General features: G+C 58.4%; 5 protein-coding genes across 6 annotated transcripts; 2 read left to right on the top strand and 3 right to left on the bottom strand.

Annotated features, from left to right (window-relative positions):
* Window positions 1–124: 124 nt before the first annotated feature.
* Window positions 125–3,226, top strand: JDV02_010366 (uncharacterized protein). Its single transcript, XM_047992101.1, has 2 exons — window positions 125–147; window positions 217–3,226. The coding sequence occupies exon 2, from the start codon at window positions 438–440 to the stop codon at window positions 2,676–2,678; it is 2,241 nt and encodes a 746-aa protein (XP_047848114.1). The 5' UTR covers window positions 125–147; window positions 217–437; the 3' UTR covers window positions 2,679–3,226.
* SIW14 (Protein-tyrosine-phosphatase) lies at window positions 2,707–4,833 on the bottom strand. Its single transcript, XM_047992100.1, has 3 exons — window positions 4,046–4,833; window positions 3,808–3,973; window positions 2,707–3,752 (listed from the first exon to the last, which is right to left on the bottom strand). Exons 1-3 carry the CDS (start codon window positions 4,350–4,352, stop codon window positions 3,278–3,280), a joined length of 948 nt encoding a protein of 315 aa, XP_047848113.1. The 5' UTR covers window positions 4,353–4,833; the 3' UTR covers window positions 2,707–3,277.
* A 4,092-nt stretch (window positions 4,834–8,925) lies between these two features.
* JDV02_010364 (uncharacterized protein) lies at window positions 8,926–9,651 on the bottom strand (the record flags this gene model as incomplete). The annotated part of the gene is made up of 1 exon (XM_047992099.1): window positions 8,926–9,651. The coding sequence occupies one exon, from the start codon at window positions 9,649–9,651 to the stop codon at window positions 8,926–8,928; it is 726 nt and encodes a 241-aa protein (XP_047848112.1).
* Window positions 9,652–10,827: 1,176 nt separating this feature from the next.
* Window positions 10,828–15,148, bottom strand: JDV02_010363 (uncharacterized protein). Its single transcript, XM_047992098.1, has 10 exons — window positions 14,866–15,148; window positions 14,713–14,786; window positions 14,085–14,624; window positions 13,738–14,008; window positions 13,438–13,678; window positions 12,976–13,367; window positions 12,543–12,888; window positions 11,851–12,446; window positions 11,417–11,734; window positions 10,828–11,346 (listed from the first exon to the last, which is right to left on the bottom strand). The coding sequence occupies exons 1-10, from the start codon at window positions 15,057–15,059 to the stop codon at window positions 11,046–11,048; spliced, it is 3,273 nt and encodes a 1,090-aa protein (XP_047848111.1). The 5' UTR covers window positions 15,060–15,148; the 3' UTR covers window positions 10,828–11,045.
* A 1,400-nt stretch (window positions 15,149–16,548) lies between these two features.
* JDV02_010362 (uncharacterized protein) lies at window positions 16,549–17,914 on the top strand. Of its 2 annotated transcripts, none has more exons than XM_047992096.1 (2): window positions 16,549–16,584; window positions 16,644–17,914. In XM_047992096.1, exon 2 carries the CDS (start codon window positions 16,860–16,862, stop codon window positions 17,436–17,438), a length of 579 nt encoding a protein of 192 aa, XP_047848109.1. In that variant the 5' UTR covers window positions 16,549–16,584; window positions 16,644–16,859; the 3' UTR covers window positions 17,439–17,914. The 2 variants fall into 2 exon arrangements, with proteins under 2 accessions (XP_047848109.1, XP_047848110.1); XM_047992097.1 differs by having other exon boundaries at window positions 16,549–17,434; window positions 17,517–17,914.
* The last annotated feature ends 376 nt before the right edge of the window (window positions 17,915–18,290 follow it).

The following is an 18,290-nucleotide window of genomic DNA, read 5'->3' as shown; positions in this document are numbered from 1 at the left end:
CCACACAAAACTCCGCAAGATCGGGGTACTGCAAGGTAGCGAGCAACAGTGGAGCAAGCAACCTGGAGGTGGCCTTACGACTGTCAAAGGGATTCACTCGCTGTCTCCTCATGGACCACTGCACCCCTGTCGATCTCCCCAGACCCGGTAAGCTCTACTTGCTGCTATTTTTACCGGCATGGCTGTGCAAAAAAGCTGACATTGGGGCTTTGGGAGTCACGACATATTCTTTGAGCCACACCTACCCGTGAGATTGGCCATCTGCACGTTCGCGTCGTGCAACGACTGGTGGGCGTAGCTGCTCATCCTCGCCTCACACTCCGTGAGAAAGCACGAAGTGACATCGTACATCAAGGTTCTTTCTCTCTGGCTGGAATCCCTGGTTGGCACGGTGATCGTACCTGTTACTTAGTACTGTACCGAATCATCCAGTCCCGATGCGTCTCCTCAACACCGCCACCCTCACGCTCGAGTCCTTCCCCTCCCGGCCTCCCCCCTACGCCATCCTCTCGCACACATGGCTCTCCGGGGACGACGGCCCCGAGCCCACGCTCCAGGACCTCCTGGCGGGGACGCACACCCGCAAGCCCGGCTGGGCCAAGGTCGAGTCCCTCTGCCGCGCCGCCGCCGCGAGGGGCCTCGCGCACGCCTGGGCCGACACGGTCTGCATCGACAAGACCAGCAGCGCGGAGCTGTCCGAGGCCATCAACGCCATGTGGACGTGGTACCGCCGCGCCGAGTGCTGCTTCGTCTACCTGGCCGATGTCCTGGACGCTGACCTCCCGCCGCCGCCGTCGCCACCGCCGTGCGATGGGGACAGTCCAGAATCATCATCCAGCCGCCAGGGCGCAGAGGACGGTGAGGGGCCTCTAGTTACGGCAGACAATGCCAACGGGAGCCAGACCGCCCAGCAGCAGCTGCAGCAAGGCAATACGGAGGAGAACAACGACGACGACAACGAGTCCGTCCCCCCCGGCCCCTCATTCGAGCGCTCCCGGTGGTTCACCCGTGGCTGGACCCTGCAGGAACTCCTCGCCCCCCGTCGGCGCGTCATCTTCCTCTCGCAGTCCTGGCGGCGCATCGGCACGCGCACCTCCCTCGCGAGTCGCATCTCCGCGCGCACGCGCATCCCCGTGCCCGTCCTGCTCACGGGCTCCTGGCGCCAGCACCGGCACTCGAGCTACAGCGAGAGCAGCAGCAACGCCGCCGCGCGCATGTCCTGGGCCGCCGGCCGCGCCACCACCCGCCCCGAGGACGCCGCCTACTGCCTTCTCGGGCTCTTCGGCATCCACATGCCCCTGCTGTACGGTGAGGGCGGGCCCCGCGCGTTCGTGCGCCTCCAGGAGGAGATTCTGCGCCAGGGGGCTGGTGGCGGGGGGCAGGAGGAGGCAGAGGACTGCTCGTTGCTAGTCTGGGATGCTTCGGCACTGCAGGACGGCGACGACTTTGCCTCCTCCGACGAGGATGACGACGACGACGACGACAACGACGACTATGTCAACGATGGTGGGATCCTCCATGGGCACGCAAGCGTCCCCGCCGCTCGACGCCGCAAAAGAATCATCGTCGGCGCCCTCGCCCCCAGCGCAGACTGCTTCGCCAATAGCGGCGCCATCGCATGCCACCCCGCCGCGCCCGACGCCCCCGGCAGCGTCATCACGTCGACGAACCGCGGGCTGAGCATCCAGATGTGCATCATGATGCGCGAGGGGGGACCCCCCGACGAGCGGCTCGGCGTGCTCCCGTGCCACGTCCGCGGCGACATGGCCACGGCGGTAGCCCTGCCGCTGGTGCCGCTGCCCCTGGACGACGACGGCGCCAACAACGTAGTGGCAGCAGCAACAGCAGGAGGAAGAGGAGGAAGAGGAAGCATGATGGCGGCAAAGCAAAAGACGTACGCGCGCGCCTGCGCCGCCCCCGTGCTTCTCCCCATGGTGCTCCCCGCGCTGGCCACGCAGCCCGTCCTCCTGCCCAAGCGTTCGAGCCGCGGCTGGTGGTCTACTGGTGCTAGTAGCATAACAGGAGGAGGAGGAGCAGGAGGAGCGAGCGGCAGCCACACGACATGGTGGCTCAAGTACTTTTCGGGAAACAGCTGCGACCTGCTCTCCTCATGGACCTCGCCCTGGCCGTCCGAGTACGGCGCCCCATCGTCGTTGTCGCCCCTGACGATCCCGTCATCTCCATCGCAGACTGAACCCTCCCCAGTGTTCCAACCCGTCCGCGCAAAATCATCACCACCACCGTCCTCCAAGTCCTTCATCACCCCACCACCATCCTGGACACGCAACGACCCCACGCAGACCATGACGCTCCTCATCCCGCAAACGAGAATGACCCCCCTCGGTAAGGTGCTGCCCGCGCCGCTCGGCCCTGTGTCCACCGTCGCCGCCTTCCGCGTCAGGGGCCGGGACGACGACGAATGCTTCGCCGTGTCCATGGAGCTGGGCCCCGGCAACGGCGCGGCCAGAGTCGAGCTGAGCGCCTTCGACGGGGTGGCGCTGCGGCAAGCCGCCGGCCGGGAAGACTTGCTGCGGCTTGCCAGGCGCAGGGGCGCGGGATCGACCGTGCTACACCTCCCCAGCGCCACCGTCTCGGTGCGCTTCAGCGTCGACAACGTTAGGGGCACACTCACCAACGTCATCAACGTCGTTTGCATGAGACCATTAGGGCGCAGTTGATCATCCCTCAAAGGGGCGCGCGCGCGCACGACACCAAAGGTCTTCTCACCAGAGTGTTTTATTACTGCTAGGCTTCCTGCTGCTTGTCCACGGCCATCGCTACATGAACACAGCCCAAACACCCCCAACGGACAAATGAAACACAAAAGAAACAAACGGCACGCGGGCATGGATCACGGCCCCGGAATCAAATCAACGTGACAAGAGACACGACTCTTGCATCGGTGCCCGTTCCCCTATACCGAACGTGCCTAAAAAAAAACGAAACGCCACTCAAGATGGTCTCAGCGCTTGATGTCCCGATCTCGAGTTCCTCACCCAATGTGTGTGTGCTGAAGATGCGGTATGCCTGGTGATGCTTGTGTCTCGCAACCCAATCTACCAAAACGCAGCTTTCCGGTCCGCCCAAGCCAGTTGGGCCACTTTAACCGCCAAAATACACGGGTTGTTGTTCTGGACTCCCGGCCCCAGGGCTCTAAGTCTTTGTAGTATCTCCGCGTCAAGTCTGACGTATGTCACAATGCCGTTGGTCTCCGCGTACGTAAGGTGTCAGTCGTGATGTCAAGTCGTCATTTTGTTCAGAGCATGCGCGCGGGTGGCTACGAGTCACCCGCAGCGGTCAGCCGCACGCTGGAAACGAGCCAGAGGGCCAAGACCAAGGTCGAGAAGACGAGGGTGCGAAAGAAGGTGCGGATATGCACCGGGCTCGTCCTCGCCGACTCGGACCTGAGGGGAAGCGATGTGGCCTGAAAGGAGCTGATGTACTCGACATCACACTCACGAACCTTGGGCTCGGCGTAAGACTTGTACTCGGCCACGGCAGTATCGGTGCCCCAACCCGACAACTTGCGGATGACAGCGACCACGCAGCCGGTCCGGTGCTTGCCGTGGTTGCAATGGATGAGAAGGGGGTGGTTTCTGCGATCCAAGACAAGCTCCAGGATGGCCTTCATGGTGGGCACAGGGATAGCCTCCTTCTTGGTGCCTTTCATGTTGAAAACCTCCTGCCGGATGCCGTTGCTGGTGGCGAAGGCATTCAGATCGTAGTCCAGCTCATCCTTCTTTACCAAGGTCCTGCGTATGGTCAATTACTGTTGCCCAACGAATGTTCGAGAGGATTGCAACTTACACGATCGTCTTGAGCTTGAGGCTCTGCAAAAATTCATAGTCGTCCGGTTTGGGATAGCTGCTCCGGTAGAGGCCCGGGACCACAACACCAAAATTGGTGGGACGGTCGCCCAGGGGCACATGAGCAAAGTCATGGGGGTGGGTGAAGGCCACTGCGCCGGCGGTCGCTACTACGTTCGTCGCGTCAGCGGTGTCGCGTCTTCATGCATGCCGCCTTGCGCGGTCTAGTGCGAACTTACTCAAGGAGTCGCCCAGCTGCCACACAAGGCCTGCGTTGGCCGGCTCCCAGGCTGTGCCGTTGATGCTCTGAGATCGAGACAGCGAGGATATGGAGGACGCGGAGGACGCGGAGGAAGAGCTCTCGTTTGTTGTCGTGCTGCCCCGCGGGATTTCCTCCATCTCCTGGGCAAGTTGCTGCTGGAAGTCGTCTTCCTTGACTGAGGTGCGGGAGTCGCGGCGAGGCCGAGACATGGTGGTCTTTTGTTGACCTTCTTCTTGGTGCTTTGCCTCGTCGACGAATACGCGCGAGTTTCTCTTGGAGGCCATATCTCGGCACGGGGTGATCGTTGGTCGTATCGGATCGTGCCACGGGGCCGTCGTGTTCTCTGGGTGTGGTGGACGCGTGGAGTACAAGGACGGGTGGATGGTGTTTGGGGCTCGTTGATTGACGAGGGAGGTCAGAGAGAAACGTCGGGGAGTGTGTAAATTATGGCGACAGAACCAGGCAGGGTACAAAGGAGGATAGTTTGTCGTGACGGAAAGTCAGTCGAAGCCGGGCCTGCAAGGACCGATGTTGGGAGGTGCTCGCGTGCGTCGCAGTCTACAAAGGACTGGACTTGGCTTTGTGGGCAACAAGCTGGACCTGGGCCGCCATCTTGTCCGAGATCGAGAGAGTTGCGGCTAGACTTAAGGGCAAGAATAAAAAGAGACGAGCGCGAGGCTCGGTCAACAAGATTGGCCCAGCGCGAGACAGGCCTGGCTGGGGGAGGAGGGCGCAGGATGAGATGCGGATGCGAGCGAGGATGGGGTGGGCGAAGAAGTAGTAGAAGAAGAAGCAGGGGAAACAAGGTGTGGGCGGCGCAGGAGCAGGGGCCAGCCACAGGTCGGTCGCTCACCCGACATAATAATCTGCGGTACTGCGGGACACTGCTGGTAGGCGAACGTGTAGTTTCACCGCTGTGGGCACTAACACCCTACCCAAGCAGGTACATCCATCCGCGGAATGATCCTGTGGCGCCGGCGGCGGCTGCAGCACGACGCGGGCAGCGAGCCTCTGTGGGTACCTGGAGTGCCTCTGAAGCAAGCGGACAAAAAAAAAAAAAAAAGGTGTGGACAGGGCTTGTATGGGGTCTGGAAGGGGGCTACGGCGTCTGGTTGACCGAGGGCTGCTGAGTGGAGTGGACCGCACCAGTAGCGCAGAAGCACAGTGCACGGCCTGGCTGCAGCCCCCGGGGGCTCTCCCCCACACCAGGCTGCGCTGCCGGGAGGGCGGGGAGATCTGGGCAGCAAGCCGAGCCCCCCGGCCCCCTCCCCTGGACGGCACTGCGCAGCCAGCACTGTGCGGTCTGGCCACCTACCTGCGATGTTGATGAGCAGCGCGCGTCGCCCCACGTTTGCGTTTGCCGAACGAGGCGCCGAGGCCAAGAGGGCAGATGCGATGCGATGCGCTGCGCTGCGTATCCCCGGCAGCCCGTCTCGGATGGCGTACACGAGGGCAGGCACGCGCGTCCACGGTGAGTGACGAGGCTTTTGATCTACAATCGTCGCCGCCGGCCGGCAGCAGCACGAGCAGGGGCTGCCACGTACGGCGGCACTTACGCGGAGAAGCAGCCGCAGCGCTTGGGCATGAAGACGATCTCGCAGATCTGCCTGCCCTGCAAGGCCGGGGCAGACGGACGCGCGACGGCCTACTGCAATGGGCAGGCTTGTGTGTGTGTCTGTGTGTTTGCGTGCGTGCCGGCCGGGGGAGGGCTGGGTTGGGCTGGGCTGGCTCGCACGCGGGGCGAGATAGAGTTGTGGCGTCTGTGGTGACGGGCGGGCAAGACGAGATGAAATGAGACCACGACGACGACGGACGAGCAGAGCGGGGTGGTGCAAGAGAAGTCTGATGATGGAGCCGTGCCTTGCATGGCTGGCGCTTCTTGGCCGTGCAGGCAGGCAGGTAGGCAGCATGGTGGAAAGATTCCAAGACGGGGGTCGCGTCACCACTTGCTTGCCGACGTAGAACAGCGGGAGAGCGACCATGCATGTTTTTTCCCTTTCTTTCCCCTCAGTGGGCGACTGCCCCCGAAGGACCCTGAAAAGTTGTCGTCATGGCGCCAATCATCCGCCGGGTCCGGGGCAGCCCTCCAGTTGGATGACCTTGTCTGCTCGGCGCTGGGCGCTGTCGTGTGCCCGTCCGTCCCTGTCCGGTCGTGCCGCAGCAACTGTAGCATGGCATGGCAGCCCAAGCACGCGACGCCTCACATCATCATCGGATGTCGTGGTTGTTCGCCACAAGACGACAATTGTCCGATTTCTCTCGCTCCATTTCACTGCGCAGTGGTGAGAGGCCGGGACGGAGTGGTCGTGTGCTCTTTTCTTTTGCCCTGCTCGGTGTCTTTTGCTTTCGCCTCTGTCTCGTCTCTCCTTGGTCTGGTCTCGGCGTGGTGTGTGACATTGTCCAGCTGAAGGTTTCCACGGCGGTTCCGTGGCGGCGCCAAAACGGTGCCCGGCCGCGTGCCAGTGGAGGAGGAGGAGGAGGGTCGAGCACGGGCATGCTCCCAGCCCATCGTGTGCCTCTCTCCATCCATTGCAACGTCAATTGGATTGGACCTGGAAGGGAAGGGGCACTGTGCCACTGTGGAACAAAGCGGCGCCAAGTGCGGCGGGCCTGCAGTGACGCCGTCACGACATCTGGAAGCTCGCCCGAGGGACCCTACTAGCCATGTCCGGATCTACTACCGTACCTACCTAGGCAGTATCTTGCCTCAATGGCTTGGCCTACCTCTTTTACTTGGTGCACCACGACTCGTCATGGCACGGCGCCTCCCTCGACGGCGAGCGCGTCGACACGTCACGTCCCACGCAGCGTCTGTCGTCGAGTACGCGGTCTGCGTCTTCGTATAGCCAACTGCATTGACGACACGATATCATGTGTTGGTACGGAGCATGCCTCACTGCTATTTTGATTCACAACGCAGCAGCAGCAGCAGCAGTATCCATAGACGGTGGTGGTGGTGGGCAGCCACCAAATGCCCCATTCATACCTTACATCAGCGCTCGAGCCCGTAATTACGGCACCCTCGGAGATCGAGCGACCATGACGCCGGCCCCAGACTTTTACCCTGGCTGTCCGTCTTTTTTTGTTACCCCCCTCCCTCCCCCGGCCTTCTCCTACTTCGTACTACGTACGACTACCTATTACTACTGTCACTAGCTTCCAGTTGATCAGTGCCCTTCGCTACTCGCCCCCTCCCCTCCAAACAAGTCCGTTCCGACGTCTCGGTTCGGCAACGAAGCCCAGACTCCGTCCCACTACGTACATGCAGTACGTACTGCGACGCCCCCGGGATTGCTCATTTGTGTGTTTGTTGCCGTGTCGCAGATGCCGACCTGCGGTTGACGTCGGCCGCGAATGCCGCGACGGACGGTGGCACGCGACAGCCTGCCGCATGCGGGGAGCGAATTGTCTCATGCGGGATGGTATGTTGACGGGTCATGTATATTCTTAGAAGTCAAGCTACGTATGAGGAGAGACATGGACGCACGCCGACTCGCCGTTTTGGAATGTGCTTTGCGACGGACTTTTTTTTTCTTGGTTTGTTCTCTCTCCCTTTTTGTTTTCTCTCTGCTGAGCGTACTAGTTACACTACTGCCTTGTCAGCGGGGGCCCCTATCACCTCACCGCATCGTGAAGTCCAGCGGCTCCGAGTGGCTCCAACGGATGTGGCTCAACGCGCGCAGGCTAGTTGTGCGGATGTATTAACGAGTGGTTCAAGCCTCAGTGCCAGGTTGCCAACGTAATAACTCGTCGTGGCAGAGACAAACCGCTCCGTCCCGTCGAACGGCTTCCTTTTGCGGTCCAGGCCACGCGACGGCTTTCCCCTTTGCTCACCGAGCCGTCTGTCTTCAGCAGGCTACCTAGGTCGCCTTGTTACCGTCAGCCAGCCCGCTCGCTGCCAGACCCTGCTTGGCCCGAGAGAGACGGCGTTATGCCCGTCTCGTCACCGAACGAGCGGCGCATGGCGATTTTTGCCGACGCCTTTTCCCACGGCCCCATATCAGGCCCGGTCCGTCCACATGCTCTCTGCTCTTCGGGGCAGCCGCCATCTCGTCGTCTTCCTGCAGCTGCTTCAACTACGTATCTCTTATTCCCTTGCATCGGCAAGCCTTGCCGAACTGGCACAATTGAATGGCGCTGAATCCCCGTTTTGGACTCTCCATGCAGCATCCTATTTAGGCTCCCGAGAGCCCGCTTCGCTTCTCGCAGGGCAACCATCTACTACACCGTTAGCCTTGAACACCTCCCAAAGTGAGTTTCGCATCGCGCTTCGGCACAACCCTGTTCGCCAGATCGCCGCTTTATCCATCGCTGCCAGGCGGAGCCATCTGTTCGCCGAGACCAAGACACCTGGAGTAAGACATTTATGCGCAGTGCAAGTCCATGCACGGGGCAATTCCTCCAGGCCCACGACATCTTTGTGATACCAGCATCGTTCTCAGCTCTTGCAACGACGTTTTGCGCAGAGTACGCCTCATAACCCGAGGCTCCAGGTCTGTACACTGCACGCTGTCATCGATGATGATGTAGCAACACTCCAGTCCCAAGTGGATGGGGTATGCGTTTTGTTTGACAGACATGTGCGGGCAAACTTCATTCGCCGTTAAGCGTGTGGTTCAACTAGTCTCTCTCTACATGTCCATAGTGGAAAGGGGTGGCTGTACCGGTGATATATTACACGATTGATATTTACATTATTAAAGAAAGAAACACGCATGCAGCGGCGAGGGACTTGGTGCATCTAGGTAAGTTTAATGTCGTCTCTTAACCCGATATATACAGCCTATGCCCGAATTCGCCCGCTATGCCAGTTTTATGTGCAGCCCCCACAAGTATATACAATGTGATATCCAGTGCTTAGACCTTGATGTGGATGTAGTTCTCAAAGGTGCTCTTGGGAATGGTGCGGGTCCCGTACGCCCGGTAGTTGCGGTAGTTGTATTCCTCAATGGTGATCTTGTCGCCGCTGACCTTGGTGACCCAAGCAACATGGCCCGCGCCGCCGCCGCCCTTGTTGGTCTGGGCGATGCAGCCGGGCACGGGGGTCTTGTTGACCTTGTAGCCCGTCTTGCGCGCAGCCTCGTCCCAGGTGTTGGCGTTGCCCCAGTTGGGGCCCTTGAAGTAGTTGTGGAACTTGATGTCGAGCCGCTCGTTGATGCGCCACGCGACGAAGCTCGTGCACTGGCAGGCAAAGTAATGCCAGCGGTCCTCGGGCCCGCACTTGCCCTTGTACGGGTAGTCGTTGACCATGGGGCCGGGTATCTTGCCGCCGCCGGGGGGCTTGGTAGGCGGCTTAGTCCCGGGGCACTTGTCCTTGACGTAGCCCGAGGAGCCCGTCTTGACGTAAAAGTCGGCGACGTAGCAGCCATCCTGCGTCTTGTCCCAGATGCTATTGCCCTCGACCGAGGGTCCCTCGGTCTGGCAACTGATGTCGACGTTATCGCCCTTCTTGTAGGTCTTCTTAATGGCCGAGGACGTGTCTGGCGAGGCGCGGCAGTTGAGCACCGACCCGGTGACCGGATAGGCGCTGACCACAGTCGAGGCCATTGCCACGAGGCAAGCGGCGGCCGCGGTGAACTTCATGTTGAATGCAGAGAGTTTTTTTTTCTCGAGGAGGATTCTTTGAGAGTCGAGGTGAGAACCGAGTGTCTGTTGGCTGGCTGGGCTTGCTGGTTGAGAACAAGATCGACAAAGCCCTGGTGACCACGAGGATTAAATACTCGACGATCATTCATCCTTTCACGATCGACAAGCAACATTTTTGCACCCCAGACCCAGCGCACTGATTTCCCAAATAGAGAAAGCTTCAATTTTTTACACTGGTGCGCGCGATCCTAACCAGGAACTGCTGACGGCGCCGGTGATGCTAATTTTACTTCTGCAGCCCAAAGCAGCCACGATCACCACCCCGTGCTGATGCAGCTGAGGCTCACTTGGCAGGGACAGCGGGCCGCTAATTACAACTTTTGGACCCGAGCACATCATTGTCCGTCAAGGATAGCGCTCTGAACATAAACTATGTCCTACATCTCCAGTTTCGATGGAACGGGTCAGCCGTGATGCTTATGGGCATCGGCACACATTCTTGTGGAGTTGATTACAGCCTATATACTGTATAATGTACAGGTAGCACGACTAGACGGAGAACAATCGCCTCAACTGTGATGAGAAGATTTTTACCACGAACCTGCTTCTGGATGTGCGTGGTTTGCCAAGTGTCTACGTCCTTGTATACATCGTCCCTTTATTCGGTTGTGCGTCTACGCGCTACTTGATGTTGTCCGAGCACATGCCTACTGTCCACTCGTAGTTGCTCCGACCGCAACGAAGAATCCAGCCGCAATTTTCCCAATGAGTAGCAATTGGAATTGTCTTATTCCGCCCGATCGTTCGTCGCCAAGGCCGTTGCAGGGCTGGGTTGGTTGACTACGGGGGGTCTTTGTCCCTGAGAGCCCACGCTCTTATAGCCTAAACTCGGGTCCGCCGCGTGCAACCTAAGACGGCGGAAAGTTGGCCCCATCTTATCCCGCGACGCCACTCCGCTCAGGCACCGTCGCTGCCCCTAACGTTTTGTGACGGGGGGCTGGATTGGCTCGATCACTTACACGTGCTACGGGCCGCATCTATTTCGGGCTCCCTCACGATAGTCTTGTAGTACTCTCGTCGACAGGCACACGAGGCCTTTGCGCAGCTGCTCCATCTTGTCGAAGGGCGGACATTCTTCGTTTCTCTTGCTCCTGTGTGTTGAAGCGTTCAAAGTCAAACGGTATATTTCTTTCTATTTACATTTTATGGCAGCTACATTTATTAAAGAGACAAGGATATAATGGGAGAAATGAAGACTGTGGCGATAGAACGATAGTCTATATCAATGACAGAACAGGACGGCAGAAAAAGCAACAGCAGAGGGCTGGGGATCATTGCCGTGCGTGCGGAAAAGGCACTTTCCGTCCAACCCTCCAAACTTTTCCCCTCCACTACCATGCCATCTTTGCGAGTATACCGTTGGGCCAGCGACGAACACAGGCCTTCCGACCCTCATCGAGACTGAGAAGGCCCAGGCCCAGAGCGCCCGGAAGGAAGTAGTGCTCGGCGGGAACACCCGACGTGCTGAGGACCTCTTGAAGCGTGGGGATATAGAGCCAGATAACAGCAATGCCCAGGGTGAGAGCGATGGCCGGGAAGAGCAAGAGGTTCTGCGTAGCCTTGTTGAACGCGGGAGGGTGCTGGAAGATGGAGAGATGTCGGGTTCGGACGGCCATCAGATTGAACCATTGCCTAAGGAGACGAGTAAGCACAAGGAAGAGCGTTGAGAAAACGAAGGAGACTACGAGAAGGAAAAACTTACATAACGACCAAGTTGATAAAGTAGATGGAACTGGCCTCGTTCAGACGAGCATTGTAGTAGTCGGGATCGATGTCGGCAGGGATCTCGCCAAACTTGAACCAGAGGTCGCCGAAGTGGATTCCCTTCCGTTCTAGGTACCAGTACGCCATGGTGAAAGACAAGGTCGTTTCGATCATGCCGACAACCGCGTAGGCCTGAAACATGAGCTTCCAGTTGACGAGCTTGGTCGTCTTGAGGTTGCGCGGGGCCCGGAGAAGCAGATCCGCTTCCGGCTTCTCGTACGCCAGCACAATGGCACCAATGCAGTCGGTAAAGCAACTGTTGTTCAACACAGTCAGTGGGCTGCAGACACGATCACGCGACGACACAGGAGTTCCATGTCTGAGCCGGGGGAGGGGAGGGGGGAGAAAAACAACAGGCAGTGGCGGGCATACCAGATGATGATCATGAGGAACGAAGACAAGATTTGCGGCAGTCCAAAGATGACATTGGTAAACACGGGCCAAAACTCGGACCACGAGCCGGCGGGCAGGAGATAGGAGATAATCTTCTTCAGGTTGTCGAACACGAGTCTCCCGTAGCGAACGGCCTCCACGATGGCCGCGAAGGAGTCAAGGAGGACCATGTCGGCCGCCTCGATGGCAATGTCAGAGCCGGTGGCAAGGCTGATGCCAATGTCCGCGGCCTTGAGCGCCGGCGCGTCGTTGACGCCGTCGCCCGTCATGCCCACGACCTGGTCGCGGGCCTGGAACTCGCGGACTATGCGGAGCTTCTGGTCGGGCGTGGTGCGGGAGAAGACGATTTCCGGGTACGAGCAGACCTGCTCCCACTGGTTGTCGTTGAGCTTCATGAGGTCGCTTCCGGTGAGGACCAACGCGGCGTCCGGTGGTGAGTCCTGTGACGGGTGCTTCTCGTCGGTCGGTCGCGTCGGGAAGCGTGCGAGCGCGGAGCTGTCGTGGATATTAGCCGACGTGACCATGGCGCATTGCCGAGAAATCGCCAGAGCCGTGAGGCCAAAGTCGCCAGTGACCTAAGAGAGACAAAAAGCCAAGGTTAGCGCTTCTGATCTCCGGGGGTGGAAAGGAGACACATCGTGCGTTAATCGGCGCCGTCAAGCTGCACGCACCATGAATGTACGGATCCCGGCGCCGCGCAGCGTTCGCATGACATCCGGGATCTCAGGGCGAGGCGGATCGATCAAGGCCAGCAGTCCGACCAGGGTCAGGTCCGTCTTCAACTCTCCCAACAGAAGCTCTTCCCTGTCTGAGGAGTCGCTGGGCATAAATCTGTCCGCGTCTAGGACCTTTCGGGCGAGCAGGATGACGCGCTTGCCCTCGGACGACCACTTGTCCTTGAGTTGCTTGATGTCGGCGTTCATCTGCTCAGTCAGGGGCATGACCTGGCCATCCGCGCCGACAATGTGCGAGCATCGCTGGAGGAGCACATCCGGGGCACCCTTGGCCATCAGAAGCCTACAAAATATGTCAGCGGGTCGACATCTCTTGTGAATGACAAGGTTGCTCTTCGCGCCGAATACCGCAAAAGGGGGGGCTGCATACGTGCTGTTGGGATTGAAGTTGGTGGCATCCGAGGAAGAGAGTGACATTCCAATTCCGTTGGACACGGCCAGATTATATGCCTTGGCCATGAACTTATTCTTGCTGTCAAACGCCAGCTCAAAAGTCAACTTCCACACCTTGAGCAGATCCGAGACCGGCCCCAGGCCTTCCGCAAATCTCAGGGAAGCCTGGTCGGTGGCGTCGCCAAAGATGCGTCGCTCCGACAATGGGCGGGTCAGCGTCTCCGCGTCAAAGGTAGCGGCATTGCAAAGGCCCGCGACGGCTCGCAGCTGCTCAAGACCAGGGTTATTCTTGCGAGCCATGGCTTCCGTGGCCGAATCGAGTGTAAACGTGGTTGTGCTCAGCGCGCAGTCGGCGACAGACATCCTGTTCTGTATGTGCACACAAGTTGAGTCAATATGACGCCACGCACACATTGGAAACCGGCAGAGGTGCACTCACGCTCGTTAAAGTTCCCGTCTTGTCAGAGCAGATGACCGACACAGCGCCTAGCGTTTCGACAGTCTTCAGCGACTTGCACAGAATCTGATTCTTCTTCATCAGATTCGCCGTGATTGTCAAGCTGGCGGTGACAGCAATGGGAAGCCCTTCTGGAATGTATGCAATGGCAACGCTGACACAGCTCACGATGAGGGCAGGCACAGAGATCCAGCCGGGGTGTTCTTTGCGCAGCCATCCACCCCTAGAGTCGATTAGCAAATGAGATTGAATAATGGGCGTGTGGCTGTGGGCTCGACATACCACACAGCGGCCAAGACCACGATCCAGGTGACCATGATGGCAAAAATCAGGAGAACGAAGCGGAGGATTTCCTTTTCGATGGTTGTCAATTGCGATTTGGGTTGGCCAGTCAGCTTGGCAATCTGTCCAAAGACTGTCGAGTCACCTGTCGCCACGACAATGCCCGTTGCGGTGCCAGAGACACAATGCGTGCCCTGAAGGCCGATGTTGCGCGTCTCGAGGTAGTTTTCGTCAGTCGAATCGAGAGTCCCCTTTACGGGCTTTGACTCTCCTGCACGTCCACAAAAGTCAGCGCTCGGTTTTCAGGGGGCAGGCCATTGACATAGAAGAAAAAAATCAAATCTCACCAGTAAGGACAGCCCGATCGGTTGACATGTCGTGCGAGACTTGGATATAGCGAACATCCGCGGGGATCCTGTTGCCAGCCTTGAGGAGGAGAATGTCGCCAGGGACAATGTCCATGGCCGAGAGCTCGACCTGCCTGCCATCTCGGATGACGTGGCATGACTCCGGCAGCATGGCAGTGATGGAGTGCATAACACGGGAAGACGAGTAGTCCTGCCACGCATTGAAGGCCGCCTGGATGATGAAGACGGCGATCAGGACGATGCCCAACGCGAGGTTGGCAACCTGCGGCGGGTCTCCGAGTGGCTTCCATGAGATGAACACCAAGATGCCACCGACGCAGAGCATACCACCGAAGCCCTTGAAGAAGTATCCCACGATCTTCCAGAACCAGGGGTTGGGAAGCGGTGAAATCTTGTTCTTGCCATGCTTCGTCAGGCGGGCCTCGGCCTCGCGTGCAGAGACGCCAGTGCTCGGGTCGACTTCCAGTCGCTTCTCGACATCTTCGATTGACCTCTTGTGCCAGTCGATTGTCTCAAACTCTAGTCAGGGGCACCAATGTTAGAATTTCATACTTGATAAAAAGTGAACCAGGCGTCCACAGGGAATTGAAAGGTCTCTCATGCATACTTAGCACAACGGCATCCTTGGCCTTGTCTCGATTAATCTTCTGGTCTCTTTCTGCCTCATCGATGTCTTGGGAGCTGCACAGATGTCACGTCAGAATACGCAACACACAAGATGCAACGTCGGGGTGTGAGCGACTGCAGACTGGTCACCTACAGGCTGCGGTACTGGATCGGGATGGCTGTGGCCGGGTCGATGGTCCTACGATTCCTGCTCTCAGACCGGGAGCGCCTTCGAGACACAGATCGACGGGAAGCGGCAGCAGCACCAGCAGTATTCCGGTCGTGCCTGGTCGCGCGGTCCTTCTCGATGTCTCCGTCGTGCCACGCCAAGGAGGTTTCCGGGGCCATCGTGTCAAGGTACTGGGCTCACGAGGAGGCCAAGAAAGGGGACAGGAGGACGGGCGTACGAATCAGGGACAGGCCCATCAATGGCAAGGACGCACACACACAGTCGTCACGGAGGCACATGGCTACTTATTGCACGTACTATCTTGAATGCGTCAATTTTCTTCAGCTGAGGTTTCCGGTCTGGATGCCCGTCTACGGAGTCTGGCGATGCTTGCGGCCATGACATGACATGTGCTGCTGTGCAACCAACCTTTGGGATTGCCGGCCGAAGAGGCTGACTAGGTCCCGGGGGGAATGCAATTCATTACGTGAAATTTAGGTAAAACTTTGCAGGGAATCATATGCCCGTGGTCTGTCACCGATCTCTCTCTCTTGTTCCCGCGCAGGGCCTCGCGAAAAAAAGGGCGAATCCTATAAATCACTCATAGACCCCTAAAACCGGTCTACCCAACTTCACACCAGACCGCGGCGGGCGGCATCGGCGACCCGGGTCTACTTGAGCCTCAAAGCGCCTTGTGCGACTGTACTATACTGTATTGTACAGTAGCACAAACTCATCTGCCTAAAGACGGACCGGGTTTGTTTGTGTGACGTAGGTGGGTAGTGTACAGACGGTTGACTTGGAACTACTCGTGATGACTTTCGGCGGATCACCATGTGACGCGAGCGCCGCGGGCTGGTCCGCAAGCCACACAGTATATGCGATTCTGGGGTTTCGGCCGCATATACCTCATACATTTCGATCCCCCGGCAGGCACAGCCGGCAAGCTGCCAATAGCGTGTAAGTCTTTTCAAACACTCATCCCTGCCGGAACGTGAGTGATACCGGTGGATATATGCCGGATATACAAGGCACAGATAGAGGCCGTTTGACGGTGAAGCCCCCAAGCACATGTACGTACGTACGTGGTGTGCTTCCCTAAGCGCGCACACACCTCGCTTGCGGTGCCCGCGGATTGCGTCGCAAGTCGCATCAATAAGTGCCTGCGGTATATTGATGTATCTGGTTGTTACCGGTCGTACAGCGTTCTGCGGAGGAGTTGCGCCGGCGCGCGCTCCATCCATCAATTGTCTCACGCGACACTTAGACTCGTTGTTGGCTCGTCGCCGTCACACAAGAGCGTTCTATTGGTCCCAACGAGAAGCCCTGCCTCGGCAAAGAAAAAAAGACATTCCGGACGGAGGATGCATCAAAAATTAAGTCGCTCGTCCGCTTTCGGCCAATGTTGGACACGGGACGGAGGAGGGAGGGGGAGCATTGAAAGGGGAGGTTGGAAAGTGCCTCATACAAAATGCACTTCATGTTTGTACACGACATACGAGGCCTCCTTTCACGAGCGGCTTCAATATGTCACAATACATGCGGGCAAAAAAAAAGTGAGATCAATGTTGGTCGAGGTCGAGCGGAGGGCCCTGCATTTGCATTTTGCATTGAGGCCCCGTCATCTCGGCAAGAGGCCGATATACGATGGCCACATGCACCCGCCACCAGTCGCATCCATGCAAGTGCTTGCCAACATCAAAGGTGCTACATGCATGCATCGTACGTATGTATGTGTATTCCGCCAGCTGATGAGGGGACAGACACGACACAATCCCAGCCACCCGGCTCTCATATAGTTCGTCCACAGTTCTTCAGACGGAAAGTGTAGGCGATGTGCTCCCGGACCACGAGCTGAAGCTCGTCCGCCGACACGCAGCACGCGCGAATCCCATATCCCCCACCCATCAAATTCGATGCCGTCGCAGAGAGTCGGCTTACCCATCCATACTCTTTCGCCCCGAATCATGTAATACGCCATGTCCAATCCTTCCGATCCGCCATCAGAGGGCGGAGCGAACTCCCGTGCGCTCATAGCCAGCATACTGTCAGTCTTCCTGATATCCATTGCCGCCACGGCCTATGTAGCGCACAGGAGCTCCCGCTTCGAGCCCATCAGGGAGGCCGTGCGCATCCGCATGGCAGGCTTTCGTTTCTCGCGAGGCTTGGATCCGGACTTGATTGCTCGCATCCCGGTCGTCAAGTATCACCACGACGGCGCTACGGCGGCGGCCCCCAAGGACCCGTCCGAGGTGCCAACGCATCGCCACCGAGAGACAATCAGCCGAGGGGGTTCCGCGGCTAGGGGAGTGACGACAACGACGCCATCGAGTTTCTGGTCACAGGTGCACAAGACTCTCAGCCGCATCGTATCGGGCAAGTCAGGCGGCAAGGACGGCTCCTCGGCTGCAAGAGAGGTTCCATCGAGTTGTTCCATCTGCACCGAAGATTTCGTCGAAGGTGACGAGCTCCGAAGACTCACATGCGGTCACCTATTCCACATGCCGTGCATCGATCCGTGGCTACAGGACCGCGCCCGGACTTGTCCTCTGTGGTAATGCGATCCTCCATCAGAACTCTTGCTTCCCGCGAGCGAAAGCTTGACTGCTAACACGACTCAATCTCGACATTGCAAGTCGGGTCGATTTGGAGGCACAGCTCGCCTTGGATGACCTGCCGAAGCCGTCGAGGGCCAAGAGGCTGATGACCCACAGGACAACACAGTAGAAGTCTATATCGCTCAGGTTACCACGCGAATCTGGACACACATTCCAACAGCACGTCGCACTAATAGGCTTCGGTTATTCAACAGAGTCGGTGCAAGCAAGCGCGAGGAAACGGCAGGCAAACCGGTACATAGCACCTTGGCGTTGAGTGTTTGGAGTTTCGAAGCGACAGCGTGCAATTTTCTCGCAACACATGGTTCTGGAACTTCGTCTCGCGGCGGCTTCTTCCACCGGAATTAATGACCCTGTGAGCGAACGGTGTCGGGCGTGGGGTACAGGAAGGCACCGGCTGCTTTGTTTGTATGAAGGTAATTATAGTTATATGTATCATACCTACATCTCGATGTCCATGTTCTATGACGCGACCAGCAAGCCTCAATGTGAAGCCGAACAAGAAGAGACAGGTCCCGCGCGAGAGTTCACTATGTCCTGGGTCAAGCCCGATACCAAGCTTTTTGGACCGCTAGACCATATGCCCGGGGCCGTGTCATTGGGCCGCTTGCCAAGTCGGAGATTTCCTGGAGTTCGACCCCAAGTCCCTGCAGCCTCTGGTTTCTCCGCAATGCGCTCCCTCGCTTCCCTCCGCAGCTTGGCGTTTTCCCCGGTCCAGCCCAGGCTGGCCCTGACATCTTCCCCACATACTGACAGCGGGTAAATCGCGATGGCGGCTTGAAATCGCCCAAA

Source organism: Purpureocillium takamizusanense, chromosome 12 (assembly GCF_022605165.1).
Source record: "Purpureocillium takamizusanense chromosome 12, complete sequence".
Lineage (NCBI taxonomy): Eukaryota > Fungi > Ascomycota > Sordariomycetes > Hypocreales > Ophiocordycipitaceae > Purpureocillium > Purpureocillium takamizusanense.
This window is presented reverse-complemented; position numbering and strand designations above follow the sequence as displayed.